Raw genomic sequence first — 19,826 nt, forward strand, 5'->3', positions numbered from 1 at the left:
CCCGTTCCTAGTGCTGCTGTAAGCACTTACCTTATGTGATACCTCTTGATGCGAACATCTTCCTTTAAGTCGTTTCCAACAGTCCCCTCAATGCTGGTGCCACTTTCTGATCCTGCGCCGACTTTCTTTCTGTATCCCACGTAGTCTGTCCTACGTGTGTGCTGCCGGCATGGGTTCACTGATTCACATTCTCTCACTCCTCCACTACTCCCAATAACATCAACCGCGCATTTGCCACCTCCTGGCCTGGCCGTTCAGGAAGCTGTGTTCTGCAGCCGGGAGTGAGCGGTGCAGAAACAGGTAAATTAATAAATACAGTATTTTGCAACTTTACACATTTTTTTAAATGTTGGAGCATGCTCCAATTCTTGCTAGCAGTATATATTTGGTAAAACAAAAAAACAAAGAACAGCCCTTAATACCACTTTAAGTTTTCGGTTGACTAATAAGAAAAACATATATAAATTGGGGAATTATAATTAAAAAGGGTAAATGATTTAGTGTCTCCATAAGCCATTCATTTACAATAGTGTATTGGAGAAACATGCAGATTAATATTTCCCATAATACATTCCAAATTGCTGAACTTGTTTTTAAAATTACAGTTCAAAAATTCCATAAATTCATAAACTTCCAAAACTATGAAGTGCAGCTTTTTACACAGTTAATAAAGTCTGAAACATCACTCCATGCACCCAATGGAGCTTATAAGTTCATCTTACGATCACACTGATACACATATAAAACCTATAAGGCCAGTTTACTGAAATTTAAACCCTCTTATATACAATGTCTAAATTAATGTTATTGCAACAAGTAAGACAACTTCACCTAAAGAGTAGAGTAAGCACTCGGCAAAAAGAAAAATTAGCTTGAGCTGTGATGATGAATAGAAGGGAAAAGTAGATATATTTTTGCAGACTAATCCTATAAAAATTGTAGGACTAGACTCTAAGAATCACTGTAAACCCCACAACAGATTCAGCAGGTTTTGGTAAAAGTATTAACAGCAGAGTGTAGTATTTAAAAAAAAAAAAAATCATATAAAACTAATAAAACATACCTAAAGAAAGTATGATGTTCAACACACACTTTCCATAAACGTTTTGCAGCCCGGTGATTTGGCAGCTTAAACCCAATGGTGCTTTCAAACTGTTCAAACTGTAAAAGGAAATTAAGCAGGTTAGTGCGAATTCTAAATGAGAATCTATTCGCTATGTATTCTTCAGGCTAGGTTCAGACCCCGGCAATTTATTGCGCAGATTTAGCCACGCGATATCGCACAAAACAGATTTCCATTCAAGTCTATGGAAGCTGTTCACACCTTTGCGATTTGTCGAGTGGTAGAAATCGGCTGTCACGCAAAAAGGTGCAGGATCCATTTTCGGGCGGTTGTCGTGCGGTTTGGGTCCCATAGACATCTCTATACATTAAAAGCCGCTCAACTTTCAAAGCTAAACCGCGCAAAACCAAAAACGTGCAACAACCACACGGAAACAGCTCACCAGCTCAATCGCCTAGGTGTGAACCTAGCCTCAATATACTAACATGAATGTTAATTATTACAATGTACACAAAGTAGTGTAAATATTCTGTTAAACAAATACCGAAAGTAGTACATTGAGACACGCCCACCTACAATTATCCAATAGAACAATAGAGAGTAAAGTAAAATAAAGTTTTTCCCCATTCCTCATAATTTAATACCTATCTATTCAGTGGGACTAGAAACAAGACTGTGACGGTACTAATGAAAAGTCACTGAGGCAGGGCATGCAGCAATTGTGCTGAAATGTATTTTACTATTCCCATGACCGAACAGCCAAACAGAAAAGACCACTAAATTATGCACTGTTCTAATGTGTAAGACAGAGTTAGAGGTAAACTATATTCTGAAATAAAGTTTTTATAACCCAATGAACCGGTACATTGTAAAAAGACATAAAAGACATTACTATTTCATTCTGCATAGGATTGAGTGACAACAGATAGCTATGGGAGCAATAAGATTAGTCTATCTTCTGAGAAGAATTTACCCAGTCCCTATCATGCGATAAAGGAGGTGGATAAAATTTTCTCTCAGTTTGCAAGAGATATGACTAATAATTGCATAAATATTACACAATTACTTCAAAAAGGCCAGCTATTTCTAAATGTGATCACAAATCAATAGGACAGTATCCAGAATATAGTTATGATTTGGGTTGAAATGCATGGCGTCATTTGCCAAAATATCATACAAGGAATGCTGCCGACTTAACACGTACTGATATTTGTCCAAGGACTCACAGATACAGTTACTGATACATTTTTGTTGTGTCCCGTTTTCCTAAAACAATACACAGTAATGATTTCAGGACAGTGGTGGAGTGCCAGGGCCCAGTCGCAGCTGCAACTGATGCTACCCTGGTAGTTCTTGTGAAAATGCCAAGTATCTGCACTGGTATCGGAACTGATATCTGAAAATCCCCAATTCATATTATAGGCTTCATTCAGTTACCTGCAAACAGCAAGCAAAATATCAACTGGCTATTGTCTTGATTAACAAATGTAATTTCCCCATTATAGATGTCAACTTACCTCACCTGGGCGAATCTTAATATAAAAATTATTTCTTTTATATGAAATTTTCAGAACCTTTGGCCAGGCAAACCGGTTTATCCGTAGCCGATCACGGTATATCAAGAGGCCACTGGCGCAAACGCCCAACATTATTTCCACTCCTTCAGAGTCCTGAATATTGAAAAATCAGGTTACATATTTTGGATTTTACTACCACATGAATAACTAGTCAGAAAACATTATGATTCTATCATATTCTCAAAATATATACAACGGATATTCTCAAAATATATATAACACATTCTCAAAATATATATAACGGAACTAATCTGTGTCACTTAAACGCAGAGTTCAACCATAGCTCTGTGGATGCCAAAGAGAAATACTGGCAGGGGCTCCAGTAGCTCTACAAGCACGTTTGCCGACAGCCTGTTTGCCAAGAATTGATCTGTTTGTAATGATTAGGCACTGCCTTATTCTGTCATAGGGCCAACAGTAAAATGAACAGAAAGCTGAAATGTTCCATTATGGTAGAATCTATTATTATTATACAGGATTCATATAGCGCCAACAGTTTGCGCAGCGCTTTACAATATAAGGAAGACATTACAAATCACAATACAATTCAAGACAAGATGGGTAAGGAGGGCCCTGCCCAGTAGGGCTTTCATCTAAAAATATACAACCAAATCTATCCATTCTGGCTGCTTCCAAACTATTACTTGATTTAAACACTTCTAGATTTGATTGGGTAAGGAATACAAATCATTTTGGTTTACTTAAAGCTAAATTACAGGATAAGCAAATAGTGTTCAAATACAAAAGGGCATGTGTATTCTTGCTTGAATCTTGCTGTGCTTTGTGTATTTCTTTTAGATCTGTGCAGTAATACAGAGTGGAACTTACCTCACTGGCGACCATGAGCTTATAGCAGAAGCTGAATGCAGCCAATGTAAGGCATACTGACCTGGTAAGCTGGACCGCCATATGCCTTACATTGATGGCAGTGTGAAAAGGTTAAAGCAACTCTGCTGACACATTTTTTTTTATTAGCAGCCTTCAATAAGGCCTCATACACAGACAGCCTTCGTCCAGGGGTGTGCATCTGTACCTCTATGGATGTGCAAGTTTTGGTCGACACATTGCAGTGTGCAGCTGCATCCTATCATTAAGTTTTACAGGTGGCTGCACACACCAGCTGTCGCTTCCAGGCGCATGATTCTGAATGGAAACGCACAATGTATGCTTGCGCACATCCATGTTAATGAGACCTAAAAGATACCTAATCTATCCCTCCAGAGGGCAGTGATTCTGTGGAAAAGCTATGGCAACTGAAAAATCTTCTACATCCGACTAACCACCAGACGTGTTGGATGTATGGTTCCCCGCGGTGTGCTGTGATTCCTTTCACTGGCCCCTATATCATTACGGTGTCCTGTAGGACTCCCTGTCTGCTGAAGAGGTATTCATTGATCTATATTTTTTACCAGAGTCACTTGAAATTACTTGATCTCACGCTTCAATCCACTCAAACTGGCACATTCTACACTCTGTTTTCCCCAATCAAAAGCAATTGTACACTGACAATATAAACACAAATGACCAACTTGCAGAAATGCAGTCTTTTAATTTATAAGGAAATCTTCTGCCAAAGAAAAGCTAATAGCCAAAAAAAGCTGACATTTGTAGAAAACCATTTTCTTCTCCCATCAGCCATTCTTTACCAATTCAAAAGTTAATTTTGAATAATTACAATAATATAGTAAAGCAAGATCTATTTAATTAATCAGCCAAGGATTTAGACGTTTGCTTATTTTGATTGCAATAGAGAGAAAATAGTCATCTCTGAATAATAGCCCTCCTGTATTTTTCTTTTAGCACTTGCTGTGCATCAAAACAATACATCCTACAACAATATCTACACTGGAAGATGTATTGTATTCCAGTTCACATGTTAAATGGAAGGGACAAGAAATGGATTTATTTCAGTTTACTTCAGACATCAGATCTGTCCAACTAGTGGCCAGTGGGGCTTTCTTTTGCAGCCTGCGAGGTCCTAACCACAGCCTATGCACAGGCTCGAATGAGGAATGTCAGTCAGAATAGGCTCCTGCTCGACAGGGATTGTACAGCTCAGGGAGTATGTGTTCAGGTAAGTAACCAATAAACACCAATGAATGGGTGTTTAGTAAAGTTGGACACCACAGCTTCACAACCTGAATGGTACCGATTTGAACATTTAGGCCAGGGGTGCCCACAAGGTCGATCGCAATCTACCAGTCGATCGCGTAGCAATCACTGACTCTCACACTTTTACGCCCCTTATGAATCAGAGCAATTTTTAAATTTCTGCTAAGGGTCTATCGACTTGGACACTGGCTTTCTTTTGGTGATATTGTCAAGAAAAACCTACTTTTTATGCAATCCATAGATAAAAAAATTATAATTTGGTGGATCCAGTTACGGACATGCAGTATAGATACAAATGTAAAGTGAATTCTAACTTTAAATTTAACAAATATAGCATTGCTAACCAAAGACTGTGCTATAGTTATGCACAAATGCTACTAAGGACTACTTAAACCCTTACCCATAATGATTTTAGTCTGAAAGCCTCACTGTTGTACGTGTAGAGAGTTGTCTTGGCTCTCATTAAAACAGTATGTGTATTGAGCATAATGGGAAACAATAGAAGTAACCACATTCATGCTAACTAATGACTGAAAGCTTCCTGTGTACACATTTCATGGTATCATGTATTATGGTATCATATTAACAAGTCTAGCAAAGACTTTCCACCAGTAAAAAAAAAAAGACTGCACTTGTTTCGCAGTGGAAAGGGATAAGATTTTATAATTAATAAAATATCCCCATGCTCTGAATGGGTAGAAGATTCTTCATGTTTATGGAGATGTTCTTTAAAAATGGACCACAATGCCAACGTCTAAGTCTAGAGAGCTATTTCATAATCTACAGAAAACATAAAAACCATAAGCGGGACATCAGGAAGCTTTAATATGCAGAATGTTGCTCGAAAAATACAACCTGCTGAACTGTTACAATAAGGAATATCATCTTGCCCAGCAAGAGTGAAAACTCCTGAACTGACACACAGCTGTAATATTTTCTAGGTTTCCTATCTTGCCGTGTCAAAGCAATTTGAGATTCCTGCCAGCTTTGCTTAGTTTATTAAAGCCGATCTCTGCTTGAGTCAATGATAAACCCGAGGACCTAAAGACTGGAAATCATTTAGAAGGTTAATAAGTTTATCCACTCTTGCTGGTCTGTTGAGGAAACCTTTTTGTCCTAAGTGGTTTTTTCATTTCCTAAGATCTGATGTCTTGGCACACTTACAATAAATCAATGTGTGTTTATCAAGACAAGCAGGACAGCGCAATGAGCAATGAAATAGTCATAAGTGCACTTAGTCATAGCAGTTATTTGGATTTCAAATTATTGAAGTCAAATCAGTGAAAGCGGAATTTTGATTGGTTGTTCTGGCTTACTGTACATTGCCCATTGCGCTTAGTCTTGGTGACTAAACAGATGTGCTCCTAAAACCCAGCTTTAATAAGGCCCATTAATATCTGTACAAAACTTAAAATAAATGGGAATGTCTTTACACCTGCATTAATGCTAATTGCAATATTCTGCCAGGGCATGATTTCTGCATAGCCAACATCGGCCGTGGAGTGGTGTGGCACACCTGCCAGGTTGAGCACACAGCTTGTGGCCCACTGTCCACACACTCCTAAGTATAATAAAGGTTCAGTCTGCTGCTCGCCTACCAGAGCTAAACAATGGGGTCTTCATTTTTGCTATTCCTAGATAGTTTTATTTGGAAAAACCTACGCTTCACCCACTCTGGGCCCACACATGCAGAACTGAACTGCTCAAATCCAAAAGCACACCGACCAGTGCCAGAAAAACATTCTTTGAGCCAGTAACACTTCACTCACTCCAGTAGAGGCTGCCCCGTTTCAGTCTTTCCTGGCGCAGATAAACCTTTTTTTAATGAAAATGGTATACAGAAATATACTCACAAATGAAGCAGTGACTAGAAACATCAAATGAACTAGCAATCCTTAATGACCTTGCTGCTGTGGATGTACAAAAGAAGAAATCATGGAGACACTCAGGGAACTCTGTTCTTCACACAGAGCCCCACTGCTACAGCTGAACGTGTTTTCGGGGACACGCCCCCTTCCTCAGAGCTAGGCAGCCCAGCTATCTATGTGCTACCTAGCTGGTAGGGATAAGGTAGATGCTGTGGGGATAGGCAGATCCCAGATAACTGTAGTTTCTGGTTACTTGAGAGTTACTAAAACTCTCAAGCTACAACCCCCTGCCCCATTTATCTTCAGGCTAGATTCTGCTATTGGCTATTTCAAATTGCCATAGCCAATAGCAGGATGGCTATTGCACAGACCCCCACTGCCTGTTTACATTCACCTGCCAGCTGAGGAATCTAGCCGCTGGCCACAGCAAGTTGTAAACAGAGAAATTTGTTAGCAACTAAATGAATTTAGTTGCTAACAAAATTGTTTTAGTGTGCACATGTCTATCAAGCAACTGGCAAAAAAAAATGAGGACACGTCATCTATGTTTTTTTTTCTGGTTGCTTGAATGCCGGAATAATGGGGAGTTTACTGTATTCATATATGTGCATATTATCACCTCACCTTAGCATGATGTAGATCTACGCCATACATTGACAATTTTTTGGCATTTTCCAGGAAGTGCATTTCAGCTTCAGCAGGAGTCATTCCTCTGTGGATAAAAAAAAGAAAAGTCAGTCTTTAAATTCTATAGACTAATATAGTTCCTGCTGTGAAACAAATATAAATTGAAAGGAATATATCATTAGCTTCATACTTCACTACAAGGTATTCAGAAAAGAAAATGATATCTAGAATTTGTCAATCACGCACAATGATGTTGTCCTGAACATATGTTAATTTTAGCGAACTAGTTTTATGCTTGAAAATGACTGGCTAATAAATAGAAGCTCTCGGTCTTTACAACTATACTACAGTGGTTGGCTTTGGTAAAATGCTTCCCTACCCAGTTATAAGCTTACTTTTGAGGAGTAGAGAGTGATGTCTTAAAAGACAACATTACCTTTGATACAAGTTTTCGTTTAAAGTGACATTAAACCCTCAGATTTTTTTAACATAAAACAATACTGTAATGTGTGCCTTACTGTAATCCATGGTTGTTTCCCTTCTCTTTGCTGCTCTTCCTTTTAAATCTGTATATGTTCTCTATCTGGGCAGAACTTCTGTTTTGCAGCAGACTATCTTGTCTCAGGAATCGATACACGGTGTCTGTGTATAGGTTTGTTACCTGAGCCAGCACTACAGGAAGAGGCCCTGAGCTGAAAAAGGAAGTTCTCCCCAAGCATGAGAAGACATGAGGATTTAAAAGGAAGAGCAGCAAAGAGAAGGAAAACTACCATGGATTACAGTAAGGCACACATTACAGTATTGGTTTATGTTAAAAAAATCTGAGGGTTTAATGTCACTTTAAGGCACGGCCCCACCCCTTTGAATGTAGACCACCAGATGTGATCCTACCTCTGTTCCCAATTCAACGATCCCCAAGCTGTGACCCCATTCATTCCTATGAATGATCCATACTCATGGCAGTATACAGTGGTCCTACAGAGTATAGCTCGCTCCAATAGGAATAAGTAATTAAATCAAAATTGAGTAGTCATTAATAAAATGACCCCTTACTTTAGTTTCAGTTCACATGACACCTTGGAGAAAATAGCTTAGGAATACTTGTGGTATGTGATATTGTAACTTAATGATATTTTTTGTCACAATGTTAGTTCAAGCAAAGCCAGAAAATCCACATTATATGGCATTCCTGGAAACAAAGCACACAAGAACCCAAATCTACAGCCGGATAAAGTGTACTCCACCTTCCCCCTACCCTACTCAATAAACCATCAGCACTATTGAACGGTCTATATGAAGATAAACTTAAAGTCACATGCCTCTTTAGTCTTGCATTTCCCCAACCCCACTTGTCTGTCCACCCCCTGCTGCAAAACCCATGCAATTAAAAAAAAATGTAATCAGTGGCTGGCTTATTCTTCCATGTTCTCTGTGTACACCCACCAATGATGTCAGTCTTAGATCTTGGACACAAGATCTAAGACCAAACTTTAGAAAGCACTGGTGATGTAGCCTTCCCAATGGGCTATGCTACAAGTGCCTAAGGAAACCAGGAAGTGCGCTAAAGGAAAAGTTTATTTCTAGAAAGTTTACTGTGTTGGATGAATGTGTTTTAAATTCACCATGCAGAGCTGCATGCTACTGTTTTTTTTTTGGGGGGGGGGGGTTTAGGGGGGCAAATTCCCCTTTAAGAGATTTATTTTTAAATATTCACTTAAAATACTCTGCTTTCCAAAGGCAGTTTCTCTGGCAAACAAAAGGAGCTCTATTTTTAGCTGATTATAGATTTAGAGTTGTTTTTCTTCTAATCAAAAAAACAATTAAGTTGCCTATTTTACATACTACAGCATTGTGATAAAAAAAAGACATTTTAGAGTAAACTGAGACTGCATAGCTTGTACACTGCAAAGCAAAATCTGCTTTACTGTGGCTCTATTGTCCCCTGCCATGCTTCATCTTACAAGATTGTTTTACTAACTCAAGTTAACACATTGGCCACAAGCCATGCTTGAATTTGTCTTGTTTGTTGTGAAAGGGCCAAGGAAGTAATAAGTGCTATCAAACATCAATTTTATCAAAGGCAGAGGTTTACTGATATACTGGAAAATCTTTGTGACCAATCGTCAGTCAAAGGAATTGTAGTAAAGAAAACAAGCCTCACTGGTCAGGGAAAAGGACTGCATCTAAACCCAAAAAATAAATATAATATATTGCAGGTTCCAGTCATTAGATGTGATAGCTGCATCCATGAAATTTTTTCGTACAGACTTTTTTTATCCTTTTTTTCTCCTGCTGATCCTGCCAATAACACTTCCTGTCCTAGGGTGACAACTAGGGATGCACCGATACCGTTTTTCCAGTATTGAGTACATATATTTTTGTTTCGGTGCTCGCCAATACCGATACCGGCATCCCAAGGTAGTGTGGGCCCAGCTAATCAGGAAGTACAATCGCAAGCACACCGGCTTCACGCTCCCTCGTGACCCTGCGAGGCAGCCTGACTTCCTAACCAATCAAGAAGCCGGGCGGCGGGTCGCGACCTGTCATCCGGCTTCCTGATTGGTCAGGAGGCCTGGCTGCTTCGTAGTGTCGCTAGGCAGTGTGAAGCCAGCTTCTTAGTCAATCAGGAAGCCAGGAGGCTGACCCGCCACCCGGCTTCCTAATTGGCCGGGAAGCCGACACCATGCTCCCTTGCGGCACTGCCGGTCAGAGGGAATAACCCTCGGAACGGAAGTTCTGGTATCGGGGTCAGTATCGGAGCATTTGGGCGAATACGAATACTCACTCAAAGGCTCAGTATCGTCACCGATACCAGTATCGATGCATCCCTAGTAACAACGCTCACTTACTGCACTGTATCTATGCAGGAGCAGCGTTGTCAAGGCTGACTTGGACTCAAAACAATTTTTTCTCTTCATTACATTGGGAAAAGGGGCTGTGTAGTTTACAAAAGATAGCTTGGAAAGCTTATAACATTGTTTGAGATAAACGTTCAGTGAACAAGAAGTTACACAAGTTTTCTATCAGGATTAGAATTCTATACTTGAAAATGTACAAAGCCTAAAACAAAAAAAGAAAACTAATGGAGCTACCACATCTAAGCATTGGTAAGGGGAAATATACACAATTTTAGTTTTTGGGTTTAGACATGCTTTAAGACTAAAGCAAGTACTGGCAAACATCTCATTAATAGTTGAGGTTTTTATTTTATGGATTATTAAATTCAATGTAAAATGTTTGTAATTATTTTGTGAGAGAGTACAAAACAGGAATATCAATTACAATAATGTTAATGATAAAATGAAGGATAAAAGATACTGGTCTTGTTAAACAAAATCTTTGTATTACTTTACCTAAAATGGTCTGCATTTTATAATAAGGTATCAAATTAATTTTGGCTCACCTATAACTTTTGTGCAGCTCGACTACTTTGTCCTCTAGTTCCTTTGTTTGGTTTGGCGCAAAACGGAATTCACTGACATAGTCGCTGCCATATTCATCAGGGTCATAGTCACCTAATTCTGACTGTACAGTGTAGGATCCCAGGAGAGCAAGCGTAACAAAGGAACAAGGGAGACGCCCTGATATAATGTCATCTCGTAGCTGCAAACAGAGGTAATACCTATAGGGAATAGAAGTACATGTTAAACCATAAAAAGGAATGCACATTAACATCTATGTATGACTATGATACGTTTCTTTAGGAATAGCAATGATATGTTGTGCACCATAGTAGATATTTAGAAGTCAGATTTCAGCAGTTTACTTTGGTCAATGTAATTTCATATTGGTTTTAAAGGGTCAGTTTACTTTTTTTTTTACAAAAAATGAAAAGGCAAGATAAGTCACAACAACCCCAGTCCTAGTCCCTGCTGCCCTTAGCTGCAACGATGATAATCTTCCGTCGTCCACTTCAGCCAGTATAATGTTCTGACACGTGAAACCGGCAGAATAATAATAGCAGAATAATGGCAGCAGTGGGGAGAATAAGAATCTTTTTTGGGGCGGTGTTGGGGGTTAGGGGTAAGAGGATGTTTTGACTTAGTTGGCTTTTTCAATTTTTTGGGAAAGGTGAATTAACCCTTTAGGTTACTGCCCATTATTGCTGTTTTTAGTATGGCGTTAGCGTATAACTAAAGGCTAAACTTTTTTTAGATTTTGATAGAGTATTGAAGGAATAGGACCATTATCTGGTTTTGAAACAGTCAAATTTTTTAAGAATGCCAATCTACTTAAAATAGAATATATGGTTTTAAAATGATTAAGTGTTAACATTCACCTATGGTACATGTACATGGTCTTAAGACCATCAGTATGAGTGTGTGCTGTTCCACAAAATCTAATTCAAAATTCTAGCAATTAATTCAACAGATGTCAAAAAAGCTGCACAAATTCACATCCCAAAGAAACCAGGGGAAAATACTAAGAGCCTACATTATATAATGGGAGCCAAGCTGGTTTCCTAGTTTAGATCAGATATGATATACTGCGCAGGACAGGTCCTTTCACATATACACCCACAAACACACACTCAAAAATTATCTACATGCTTCTTGTAATAAATGAGTTATTCTAGCAGAAAGGACTGTAGTTTGTTGAGGATTAATAATGCAGCTGCGTTATGAGGCCATTTAGGATAAAAGCGGCGAACACAGTATACACTACAAATGGTAACTTTATAATTTTCTTTCAAATCACAAACAGGATAAACAATAAAAAAAAAATAAAAGAACAGGATTAGGTGATGGGCCTGGCATAATTAGGATTAATACGATTGTGCAAATACTACATTTTGTATTTAACTCATAAACAACTAGTCACATATCTGTTACTGGCCGTCCAGAGCCACCTTAGCAATCGAAGCTGATTGCTAAGGGTTTCAATGCATGTTCTGTAAACAACATTATAGTAAGGAAACATTTTAGCTATAATGCAAAGCTGTCTGCCTAATCCCAACTGCTACAAAAATGTTTCATTGTCACAGAATACCATATAATGGGATAGTGTCATCAAATACGTCAATATGACTTTTAAATGCTAGTAAATAATATTCATTCATGGCATGTATTTTGCGTACATAAAAGTTAGAAATGTATGTCCTTTAGACTATAAAAGAATCAAATAATTGTGTCAGCCAAGATACATTTTTTGCAAAGAAGTACAATAAATCATTGGCCTCAAAAAGTCATTTGTCGTCTTTGTCTGGATTTGCAAAATTAATCCATTAGGCAGAGCCAAAGATAATTCATGCATTATAAACAGCAAGAGCTAAATTAAAAATTAAGAGCAGCAATGGCTAATATAATTAGGGTGACACTATTAGTACTGGTACTCTGATATTATTTCTAAAAATATTTCTGATAAACGTTTGGTAACTGATCATTAAGCATTTAAATGTCGGCAGTTTTATTTATTTATTTCTAATATCCTGAAAATGCCATCCAATTAATAAATACAATTTAAGTGCTACATCTGCTTTGATCAGCTAATCAGTTCACAATTTGGTAGTAACATAAAAAGCAGTACCGGCCAGACTTCGCCAACCTAGCTAAAAGCTGGGAGCCCATACAGCCTTTTTCTGTGTATACCAAAAAAAAAAAAAAATTTTATTTTTTTATTTTATTGGTCAATCATCAGGCCTGTTCGGAGCTAGAGAAACACAATGCAAGAAATATGAGAGCTAGGATGAACCTGAAAAAGCTAGAAAATTGTACAACTGTATAAAATAAAAAACAAATACCAAGTTTGCTGGCTAAATACCTGGTTATGTCTTCTGAAAGCTGGGATGGGTCAGGTGGGTAAAATTTTACATTAAAGGAAAACTGCCAAGAGACAGCTGGGGAAAAAAAAAAAAAAAAAACACATTAAATAATGGAAGTCTTGTACTTTTTTATTAGGCTATTACAGCCTGACAACTAACAAGTCCTGGGTCCAGTTTACTGTCAGTTAGAGAACAAAAAGACATTGATGTCTGTAGATGCTAGACTTCAGCAAGTATTAGCTCATTTGAGACCCAGCATGTTGCAAAACTACTTTCATCAGAGCTGCAGCAGGAATGCTCTAGAAGATGCAAGGTCATTATGCTACACAGAGAAGCGGTGTAAAAATAAAAGTGATGGGTGAGAATGCTGCTGGGAAGGATGCAGAGCGTGTGATATTTAGGCAGATTTCAACTAAAAATTAAAAAAATTATGATATAGTGCTGCAGTATAACTGTGCCGATAGAGAGAGGACTAAAGAGCATTGCAGTACAGTGTCTTCGTTCAAACAGCACCATTTCAGAAGTCTGAAATGGAGAAAGATTTGGGGGTCACTGTAGACCATAAACTCAATAATAGATTACAGTGCCAGGTTGCGGTAAGCAAAGCTAGTAGAGTCCTGTCCTGCATCAAGAAGGGAATGTTTTGCAGGGATAAGTCTATAATATTGCCACTCTACACATCACTGGTTCGGCCTCACCTGGAGTATGCGGTGCAGTTTTGGGCACCGGTACACAGAGGGGATGTCCTTGAACTCGAGAAAGTCCAGCGAAGGGCGACCAAACTCATCAAAGGGATGGAGGACAAGAGCTATGAGACACGGTTACTAAATTTAAATATGTTCACGCTGGAACTTAGGAGATTAAGGGGGGACATGATTTTCACATACAAAATGTTCCATAGTCATAGCAACATTAGCAATAAACTCTTCACGATTAATTCCGTAACAAAGACTAGAGGACACCACCTAAAACTGGTAGAAAAAAAATTCAAACACAAGGGGCGAAGGGGATTCTTCTCAGTTCACGCGGTTAGGGTCTGGAACTCACTGCCGCAAGCAGTAATTTCAGCTAATAGTCTGGAATCATTCAAGAGGCTTTTGGACGATTTCCTGAGAAACGGTAATATACAGGGGTACAAGTACTCCTAAAAACGAGATGACGCGAGGATCTTTACACCCACACACACACACAATAGGTTGGACTTGATGGACATATGTCTTTATTCAACCTCAAATACTATGTAACTATGTATACAATTCGCAATGATTACAATATGTATAATAAATATACTCAACTGCATCTGATTGCTAAGAGTGTGCATATTAGTGTATTAGATTTGGAGATAGGAGAGAAAAAAACATTAATATTCATCTATGGAGTCCAGCATTTTCCAATAACACCCTTGCCCACATGTATTATATTGTATAATAATGTCTCTTATAATCCACCTATTGGCTTTGCTGACATACAGATTAATATGGGTTTAATTGCATGGTAGTTCTAAAAACAATAAAACTGTGCAAACCACAGGGGCTTACAGCAACCAGTTATCCGTTAACAGAACTGACTGCAGTAAACTGAAATCCAACCGACTCTTATAGGTTACAACACTTATTACCATGTTCTACCTGCCTGGCAAAGCCCAAAGCCTGTAATACTATGCGTTGTCTTCGCACTCTCATATTCAGTTTGTGAAAGGCCCAAATGTTCATTGTGATAACTGCAAATATTAATACTAATTCATACTTTATATTGGTGGTTCATCGCACTCTGCATTAAGTATTTTTGTAGTATTCAATGATCATTTATAACTTAAATTATAATTTTGATCTGTCTCTGCACCCAGAGAACACGGTAACACGGAGAGAGAGAGAGTTGTCGAGCATACATTTTATTTGAAGTTTTAGGTCTACTTTCCTCATGTGAGTAGTTTTTTTAAATAAAGGAGTTTTTTAAATTTTGCGGTTTTACGCTATGGGTTGTTTTTATATTTTATTGGATATGATCGTAATGACATACTGATGTCATATTCTGTGCAACGATTGTGGAGAGATGGCCTTTGAATAAGATCGATTGGAGACCCATTAAAGCGATTCTAGAACTGTTCAGGTCTATTTATTATGTGAGCGGCCCACTGAGAGGGGGAGCACCTGGGTGATAATTGGAGTTGACGTATGGACTTGTACAAAGAATTTTCACAGTGGAAGGATAAAGAGTGTGGTGCAATTGGGACAAATCTTGAGCACTATATACGTGTGATTCCACATTTGTGTATATTTGAACACGGAATATATGATTGAACTTTCCAGAGGACTATTATTTACAAGAAGATTCATTGTGAACACTTTTTTGATTGCATGTATTATTTAAGCACAAATGTATTATAGAGATTTGTTTTTGTATTGTTCTAGATGAAGCACAGCACATTCATTATAATTTGATATATTCAGAGGGTAACACTAATAGTGCTTGCAGATACACAGGGTTTTCTTTTTAAAATATGCAGAAATTACAGAGGTTTTGCAGCTAAAAAAATACTTTAGGAAATATTTTTTTGGTCTTTTTTTCTGGGATAAAATTTTGCATGGTTCTACTGGCACAGCGGGGTGCGAGGTGGTTGTACCATGTCGCGTCCTGCTGTGGTTAAAAAACATACAGCTTGCCATACTTTTTTGAGCGCACACCACTGCATTCCAATTGCAGCGCGTTGGTGTGAATCAAGCCCATCCATGACAAGGCAAATTGCCATGTCTTACGTTGGGGCTGCGCTGGAAACTACGGCCAGCGCAGCTTCAATGCGGATGGTGTGAATGGACCCTTAAGTTTGTTTCAGCAGAAAAAGTTTAGCACCTCTAAAGTTTTTATTGTGGTCTGTGTCCCTACTTGGAAGATTTCCTCTCTTGCGGCCAGGACAGGAACTCATGGGAAGTCTCTCCAACAAGGACATAGACAAAAAAGCAAACACATTTCTAGAGAGAAAGGGTTAGAACTTTTGACAAGGTTTTATTACTGTCCATATCTTCCTGCTGCTCTTTGATGCTTAAATATGTTAGGGTGCGATTTGAAATCAATGGCACTACAATGTGCCACATTGTAAATCTCCCCAAAGGGGTCACAAACAGAGACAAAAGCCCGGCAGGAATGTTGGCTCTTCCCTACTCTATCCAAAAGTAAAATAAAAATGTTTGGAGTTGGGCTTTAAAAAAAAAAAAAGCTATAATCTATGTCTGAAAATAAAAACATGTGGCCCTTAGACATTTCACTCAATTTGGCTCACGGTGTCATTTGAGTTTGACATGTCTAACACACAGTACTGGTAGCAGTTAAGTAGTAGTCTAATAAAAGAGCAATGGCACTGTAATCTTCAGAAATTATAAAGACACAGCAGCACAGCTGGATGTCTAACAGCTTATGATTCATATTGAACCCATTGTTACAACAGACTTATTATTAATAATGTTACGGCTTCATAGAATACAAAGGTTTTTAAAATAAACAGTACAACATTTTTATTTTATTTTTTTTAAATTAACTATTTATAAGTTCAGATGCAGAACAAAATGGAACTTAATGACAGGGATAGCACTGACTTGTTGTTAGGTATGTTAAGTCCTTGCCCTGTAGGCGGCATTGCCTGGGGGACACTTGGTCCTAGGACCCCTCTATGGCTGTTTTTGAAGACTATACTTCAGTAATCTTCTTCCACAGAGCATAGACCTGCGGCAGAGGGTGGACAGCCTCCTCTCTTTCTAATGTTCTTTTCCACAGTACGTGGTATAGTCAACTTCTCATTTAATTTGCCAGGCTCAGCATGCGTTATGTGCTGTCCATGGCACCTGACTGGCCACTGGAGCTTGAAGACAGACACAGTCAGGCTTAAAACAAATAAGATGACAAGTAAAGCAATGCAATACTTTAACAATAAGAGATGGAAGATCTTCCGATACGAACAGCAGGAGGTCTGTGTTCTGGCAACGAGGGAGATTTTGTTGTACATTCTTCAAAAACAGAGGGTAAAAAGATACTATACAGGTGCTGAAACCAGCTGCCATCTGATGGCACACAACATGGCAACCCACTCCTAGTATGCTCATCTTTTAAACTCCCCTCTTGTAGCATGGTACACCTCATTAGCTTCTCTTTAAAACCTAGTGCATCTAATAAGGTCCCATGTTGTATTGTGGCAAATCTGATATTTTCTCATGTAGCATGGCACCATTAAAAAATTCATTTTCGGGGCGCATCTCCTAAATGTCCTCTTGCAGCAGATCGCATATGGTAATAACCCTCATTTAGTGTGATACATCTGTTACATCTCTTTTGTAACATGGCACACCTGATAACATTGTTCTTGTAGTATGGCAAATCTGGAAACATCTCTTGACATGGAGCACACGAAGGGGTTTATTTAGAAAAGCTCTGCTCAGCGTGCAGCCAGAATGATGCTGTTGGCACAGCCCTAGCGCCCCGTGGTGACACTCATCACCACCATCTAAGGGTGCTAGTGCTGTGCGAAGGGCATCCTTCTGGCTATATGCTGGATTAAACGTTTATAAATTAATTCCTAAGTGACCAGTTCTCACAGCATATCTGGTAACAAGTCCTTCCTTTTACTGAAGCACACCTTTCACCGGTGTCCCCTCTTGCAGTAGCAGCACATGTGGTACCATCGCGTTTAAACTGTGGCACATTTAGTAACAGACTGTCCCTTGCAGAGTGGCACACCAACTATCTAGTTCTCATTTTGTAGTGTATCTGGTAACATCTCAACCCTAACATTTGGCTCCATAGGTAACAAAACCCTTGTTGTAACATGGGCCATTCAGCTGACCAATTTGTTCCTATATCATTACAATAAAGACGTGGTTTAGGATGTGGCTGTTGGGAAGGACCAGCCTTGGACAAAATAGAGCACTTCTGGACAATACTACTACTTGGTGTTGCAGTGTTTCATGTGCTGCAAATTATCAGGAGAGTGCAGTCACCCTTAAAACAAACCAATTTCTTTTATTTCTGGCTGGCTTAACAATCCACTCAAAACTACCCAGACAGTGTTATCTAAGGCAAGCCTTGCAGCATGCATTAGGCAATACTTTCCAATCATAAAGTATTCACAAACCACCGATATTAGGTAATACTTTCATTCACAAAGTAATCACAAACCACTAATATTAGGTAACACTCTCAATCACAAAGTAATCATAAACTGCTATTATTGAAACTGAATATCAAATGCCATATTGAGTAAAACTGAAAAAAATGTAAAGCTTACTCCGTGTTTGTTTCTTAATTTCTTTAGCAGGGTCCAACCAGTTCTAGAAAATGACAGAACAAAAAAATAATAGTCAAAACCATTGTAACATATATATTGAACAGCAAAATATGTCGCTGGGGAAATCGAATACTGCATAAACATTACAGGACAGACATCAGATCCTCTATTCTGATCAAATAATACTAAAGATGACCTCTGATATCCTCAGAATTGAATACAATGTGGGCTGTAATACCCAAGTAATAAAAGCATATATCTGTCATAGTCTGGAGTGATTTCATGACCTGAAAGTAATTTAATCATAATTACCAATGCCTTCTTGGTATCTTTTAAACAGAGCTGTAAAGCAAGGGATCATTCACATATGAAACTTTGATAATCTAAGCAAATGTGCCATTAAATCAGTAGTTTAATAGCAGTGTTAAAAATGCCATAGAGTGGTGAAAACAGGTCCGACTGACACACTAATGGATTTTTAAAGCACTATGGAGTTTCTCTGCCATTCAAATATAGCAAACTGTATGGAATTACATTTGGTATGAGCAACCCCTTAATTTTTCCCCCATTTTGATATACAAAATTAGTTCAAGAAAGCACGTTGAACAGGAAAGAAATAATTGGATTCTAGAAAAAACCCTCTAGTTAAATACACTGATTCTCCAGGATGTGATGCCCTTTAAATATGTATTTGCATAACAAAAGAGTTAGCTCAACAGGAAGCCATCTAAATTCATTTTGCTTGTTTTCCACAGAATCACTGTAGCAGACGGCAGTAAATGTCTAGGTAACAGGATAACGTATCCAAAATGAAAACCTTTAAAGAATGTTTTGTCCTTCTAGGATGAGTTTGTCAAAAGAAAATTCCAATTTATTGGTTCATACATATGTAAATGCAATTAGTAACAAGGTGTTCTCGCTATGTGAGTGAATACCTAATATCAGCTTGAACACTGGAGTACCTTGCAGAGAAGGAGCAACAAAGGCCAGCTTATAATTATTTCACAATTATGTATGCACCTGCTAGCTGTTATGGCTCGCCTTAGACTCTGCTCTTTTTTCGGGGCTTTTAGAAGATGAAAAGTACATGTCCAGTGTGCAGATTAAGGGCCCTTCCACAAATGGACAGCAGCTAACAATTCAAATTGCATTTTTCATTCTAGGAAATCTGAGATGACATCAACATTTTATGCAGTCAGTAAAATGTAAGGCCGGACAGCCCCAAACAATTTCAGGCCCAACTTAAAGGGCATCCAACCTTTAAACAGATTAAGACCATATATTCAAGGATTCATAATGTGTGACTGATATTTGCCCCTCCTGTCTAGTTTCCGCAACAGGGGTTGGCAAATAGTGTGTACAGGGACTGCATATGCAGCAGATGTGATATCCGTTCAACGGAATTCTCTTTTTTGATATCTAAATAGATACGAATCACAGCAAAAAATGTAATGTACAGCCTGCTAGCATACCGATCTGCTAAGTGAGGTCCAAAACAACATATGACCAATCTGGGCAATAATAAGCCAATGCATAGGCCGACACT

At 38.5% G+C, this 19,826-nt stretch overlaps 1 protein-coding gene across 12 annotated transcripts in view; it reads right to left on the reverse strand.

Moving 5' to 3' along the window:
* Positions 1-19,826, reverse strand: part of EPB41L3 (erythrocyte membrane protein band 4.1 like 3) — a 115,241-nt gene that overhangs the window by 61,562 nt on the left and 33,853 nt on the right. For all 12 annotated transcript variants that reach the window (XM_018553630.1, XM_018553712.1, XM_018553703.1 and 9 more), the window contains exons 4-9: positions 18,281-18,323; positions 13,008-13,083; positions 10,651-10,869; positions 7,245-7,332; positions 2,581-2,733; positions 1,064-1,161 (exon numbers count right to left, since the gene is read on the reverse strand). In XM_018553630.1, coding sequence (XP_018409132.1) covers positions 1,064-1,161; positions 2,581-2,733; positions 7,245-7,332; positions 10,651-10,869; positions 13,008-13,083; positions 18,281-18,323 — 677 coding nt within the window. The remainder of the gene's footprint in view (positions 1-1,063; positions 1,162-2,580; positions 2,734-7,244; positions 7,333-10,650; positions 10,870-13,007; positions 13,084-18,280; positions 18,324-19,826) is intronic.

Source organism: Nanorana parkeri, unplaced genomic scaffold (genome assembly GCF_000935625.1).
Source record: "Nanorana parkeri isolate BGI_ZX_2015 unplaced genomic scaffold, ASM93562v1 scaffold7, whole genome shotgun sequence".
NCBI lineage: Eukaryota > Metazoa > Chordata > Amphibia > Anura > Dicroglossidae > Nanorana > Nanorana parkeri.